At 55.1% G+C, this 5,079-nt stretch overlaps 1 protein-coding gene across 1 annotated transcript; it reads left to right on the forward strand.

The window, feature by feature from the left end:
* The first annotated feature begins 1,614 nt into the window (after window positions 1–1,614).
* PHOX2B (paired like homeobox 2B) lies at window positions 1,615–4,405 on the forward strand. The gene is made up of 3 exons (XM_069457953.1): window positions 1,615–1,855; window positions 2,700–2,887; window positions 3,893–4,405. The coding sequence occupies exons 1-3, from the start codon at window positions 1,615–1,617 to the stop codon at window positions 4,403–4,405; spliced, it is 942 nt and encodes a 313-aa protein (XP_069314054.1).
* The last annotated feature ends 674 nt before the right edge of the window (window positions 4,406–5,079 follow it).

The raw sequence follows: 5,079 nt of genomic DNA on the forward strand, positions 1-5,079 counted from the left end.
GCCTAAATGCCCCTATAAAGACTTTATGAGTTTGTTACTTTAATTACTGACTTGTTACAGAGCACATAAAGGGGGTAATGAATGCAATAAAACTAATTATCTACACATTTAATTCATATAAAATATCCAGGGTTTGTTTACACCACACGGCGATCCAACTAAGCATTCCCCCTCTTGTCCACCGAGAGGAAGGATTTAATGAAATAGTTTCCCTTATACTGCTGGAGCCTAACGAACCAAATGAAAATTACCCTCCGCTTAAATCATGGGGCCACCGAGGTCCACAAATCACCGCTCGCCTCTTTGTCTGCGCCTGGCTGCCAGCACCCAAAAGCCCGAGGAATCGGACGAGAGAGGTGCTGACCTGCAGCCCCTGCCTGGGCGTTTGAATGGCTAGGGTTTCGCTCGCTAAAGTCCGCAAACCTAAAGGGCAAACAGACAACAATCCCCTTTTGGAAGCCCCGGGTCTGTGGGGCATTGTGGGCACCCGGAAAAAGTGGAGGCGACAAAGAGAGGGAGCGCGCAGGAGAGAGAAGAGGAGACGCATTTGGGAACATTTCGTGCCCGCTTGCCAGTTATGGCGTAATTAAAACCAACAACCGCACGGAAACTCCAAACCAAACAAACGCAGACGCAGAACTGAGCGCAAAAACCCACCGGCTGAGAACCCAGATGTTTCACATTTAAGAGCTTTACTCAGCTTGTATTTTATTTTTATTTTTCTAAGCGGCTGTATACCCTGTATACCCTCGAAAGCACATTAAGCCGCCAGGAGAAATGCAATTTATAAGAGGCTCTCTATTTTTTTTAACCCCCTCTACCAGGTATATTTTAAAGAAATCCGCTTATCGTGCACACAAACCCCCTCGGCCCACTTACTCCATGTTACAGGGTGCCTGGGTCTTGCCAATGTCCCAGTCCTTTATAACATTTCATGCACTTCGGGGGGTAGGCTTGTTGTTAAATTGAGCGTGTAACACTCTTACAAAACAGGTTTTCTATGACATCAAGGTTTCTTCTCCCTAACTGAGGGGGCTGGGGGGGGGGAGAGGACGAAGAAGGGGGAAAACGCACACACTATCTCAATTTATGCCTAAGGTATATGATCAGTTAAAAAGGCTTAAAAGCTCAGGGAAATTGGATCAGGGAGAATCGTCACCCAACTTTCATTATTTCCAAGTAGTGTGATTGAATTAAAGGGCAGGGAGCTGGTTAGAAGGGAGAATCAGGGGCGCAGTGCGTAATGGTGTGGTATTAAATTCTAATTAGAGATGCAGGAATCAATGATAGGGAGGCTGGACAGCTCAGTTCCCCAGTGCCAGCCCAATAGACGGATGAGTTATTGTCATGTAAAAAGCGCCAGCAATAAGACCAACCGCTTTGCTATTGTCCAAGTGGAAAGAGCCAAGTTTATTATGAGGACTATATGCTCTAGAGACCTCAGACAAGGCATCTCATAGGAGGCTTTTTCATAAAACTAGGCTCTGCTGGTAGTAAGGAGGCCAGTTTGGAGGCAGGAGTTGAGCTGTGCACATCTCCCCACTCCTGCCACCTTCTCTATATCCATCTTTTATTTCATTTTTCCACTGGGCTGAGCCATCCAGAACCTTTTCAATGTATAAAATGGAATATTCTTACCTCAATTCCTCTGCCTACGAGTCCTGTATGGCTGGGATGGACACCTCGAGTCTGGCTTCAGCCTATGCTGACTTCAGTTCCTGCAGCCAGGCCAGTGGTTTCCAGTATAACCCGATAAGGACCACTTTTGGGGCCACGTCCGGTTGCCCGTCCCTCACGCCGGGATCCTGCAGCCTCGGCACCCTCAGGGACCACCAGAGCAGTCCGTACGCCGCAGGTAAGGACCGCCGGCTTTCTCCGCGGAGGAAGCTGCCTTTCCGCTCGTATATAGGAAGCCTTGATTGCATTTGAAAATGGAAATGTGTTTAGTATTTACCAAACGAAATTTGCTTACACAAATGAAAGAATTTATCACGTTAGAAGCGATTGCAGGGAGGGGTAATTCACTTACAGGGTTACACTATCCTAGTCACACCCGAACCGCCAACAAAATTATCTTAAGCTGCCAAAATGATAGGCATAATTTATTTACTTTGCGATGAGACGTAAAGCTTAGAAAATAATTAAATAACAAAGAGTAAAGCTCATTACTGACAGTGTCTCTTTTTTTAAGGACCGGCAACGGCTCACACCTCTTCGGCTGGTCATTTTTATGATCATTTCTTTAATTTATTATTTTTTTTGCAGCACTTTCCCCCAACTTTTGGGCCGGGTCAACTTCTGAGAATTGAAAAGTTCCAACAGCGGGAGTGTTTGGTAACCTCTTCCCTGGCTCCGTGGTGTTCCGACTGATGTTTTCGGACTTTTATCCTCTCTCGGTTTCCCTACCGTCGGCACAGTCCCGCGTCCCGGGCTTCAGGCGGTCTCCAGCGCGCTGTCTCAACCCACCCAGGGGCGCTCGTGCCAGACAGGGTCCCACCAAAGTGCGAAGTCTGAGCCTCGGTTTCCCCGTGTGACTAACTTGCTCGGTTTTCCCCAGCGGCTCCTCTCGGCCACGCTCGCGCCGGCGTTGGTAGCGGCTCCACGGCGACCTGACCTTGGAGTCCCCACATTCCGGCTGCCCGGCCGGCGCCCTGCGGACTGTTTCGCTCACTCTGTGTCCTCTGTCGTCCTCTGTCTAGTTCCCTACAAACTCTTCACCGACCACGGCGGCCTCAACGAGAAGCGCAAGCAGCGGCGCATCCGCACCACTTTCACGAGCGCGCAGCTGAAAGAGCTGGAGAGGGTCTTCGCCGAGACGCACTACCCTGACATCTACACCCGGGAGGAGCTGGCCCTGAAGATCGACCTCACCGAGGCGCGAGTGCAGGTACGCGGGCTGCAAACCGACCCGAGCCGCCGCGCCGGTCCCGGGAGGGGCGGGGGTGAGGGGCAGGCGGTGAAGTTCGGAGTCCCGGGTTCTCGCGGGAGAAGGGCCCAGGGGCGCGGGGATCCAGGGCCGGTCAGAGAGGGCGGATTCAGTGTGACTGCGCGCGAGGCAATTTATTCACAATGTAAAGTGTTTCCCAGCCGAGCAGAGGCGTGGGGGGTCGAGAGATGTGAATGAGCGAGGCATTTCGGGGACAGGAAGTGCCCTGTGGGAGTGCACACTTTGACCCCATATTATAAGTTTTTGTTTTTTGTGTTTTGTTTGTTTTTTGTTTTTGCCAAATGCCTCCCAAATCAAGCGCTTTTAATCTGGCACCATGGCGTACAGGTGCATTTTCCTGGAACTACGATTTTGTGTAAGATTTGCAAAACAGCTGTGACTCCATGAAGGTCGAGAACCACGGCTTACTCTAACCTGCCTCTAACGGGACGCAGGTGTGCTTCCGGCCTGGTCCCAGAGCCTCTCCGGGTGAGCCCCGTTGGAGAGGCCGTGCGCACCATCGCACGCTCCTCCAGGCCCAAAGGCCTGGGCCCCGCAGCGGTCAGCAAACCCAGAGGCCCCCTCCTTCTTCCTCCAATTAGAGTTTAACTTTAGACGGAGGCCTAGGGGTGGATGGAGAGCTTGGGGGTTGATCAAGGAGCAGACTGAGCAAAAACCCACCAACATAAGGGCTTACAATTTAGGGTCTTTCTGGCACCTGCGGCCTTTTTATCTCTTCTGCAAGCTACTGGCTTGCTCAGCTAGCCCTAAGAAAGTTTCTCCGAAGACGCTCTAGCAACAAGGAAGGGTGGACTCGCTGGGGAGGGTGCGCGGGGTGGCCGAGGCGCATGAAAGGAGGGGTTAAAACAAGTTGAAATGGAACGTAGGCCACCCTGACTGGCGCTTTCCTTTCCCATTTCCTTCTTTGTCCCCCGGTTCACCGCCTCTCCTCCCGTTTTGGGCCAGGTGTGGTTCCAGAACCGCCGCGCCAAGTTTCGCAAGCAGGAGCGCGCAGCGGCGGCGGCGGCGGCCGCGGCCAAGAACGGCTCCTCGGGCAAGAAGTCTGACTCCTCCCGGGACGACGAGAGCAAGGAGGCCAAGAGCACCGACCCGGACAGCACTGGGGGCCCGGGCCCCAACCCCAACCCCACGCCCAGCTGCGGGGCGAGCGGCGGCGGCGGCGGCGGGCCCAGCCCGGCGGGAGCCCCGGGGGCGGCGGGGCCCGGGGGCCCAGGCGGCGAGCCCGGCAAGGGCGGTGCGGCGGCTGCTGCTGCTGCTGCGGCGGCTGCGGCAGCGGCGGCGGCGGCGGCGGCGGGAGGCCTGGCTGCGGCCGGGGGCCCCGGACAGGGCTGGGCGCCCGGGCCCGGGCCCATCACCTCCATCCCGGATTCGCTCGGGGGCCCCTTCGCCAGCGTCCTGTCTTCGCTCCAAAGACCCAACGGTGCCAAAGCCGCCTTGGTGAAGAGCAGCATGTTCTGATCGGGGGTCCTGCGGCGGCGGCGGGGCGGGGCGGGCGGACGGGGAGGCCGAGGCTGCTGTCGCCGCTGCTGCCGCGGCGGTTTCGTCCAGGCCTAAAGTCACCGCGATCAGAATAAAGAGAAAGTGGCGTCGCCCCCACTTCAACCCCACTCCTACCCCCTTCCGCGACCCCCAAACAAAACAAAACAAAAACCAACTTCCCTGGCTTCGCACCTCCCTCGGCCGCGCAGAGGGGCCGGGGGAGACTGGGGTGCGAGCAGGCGGCCTGGACTCGGGGCGCTCTCAGGGGGCTGTCTGGGTGTCGGGGTGTCTGTCTCGGGGATGCTCGTCTGTGCCCGAGCAGGTGACAGGGAGAGATGGGGGGGGCACAACTAACTCAGTGACTTGCTTAGAAAAAGAGAAAAATAGACAAAAAAAAAATAAAAATTCGGAAGGCAGCAACCATTTAAAAAAACCCAACAACCCAGAAAGATTTTTAAAAATACAAGAAAAGAAAAGAGGAAGTAAAGAGGGGGGAGGGGAGAAGCTGCTGCTGGCGCTGTCTGAGAGCGTGACCCCTAAACTCGCCCCCCTGACAGCACGAACTCTCTGGGGCTCCTCTTCGGGGGAGAGTCGGGGCGCCCCCCGCCCCCTTCCTTTTGTGTCCTTGGGTTCAGGTCACTGCGGCGGCGACT

This window comes from Eulemur rufifrons, chromosome 24 (assembly GCF_041146395.1).
Source record: "Eulemur rufifrons isolate Redbay chromosome 24, OSU_ERuf_1, whole genome shotgun sequence".
Taxonomy (NCBI): domain Eukaryota; kingdom Metazoa; phylum Chordata; class Mammalia; order Primates; family Lemuridae; genus Eulemur; species Eulemur rufifrons.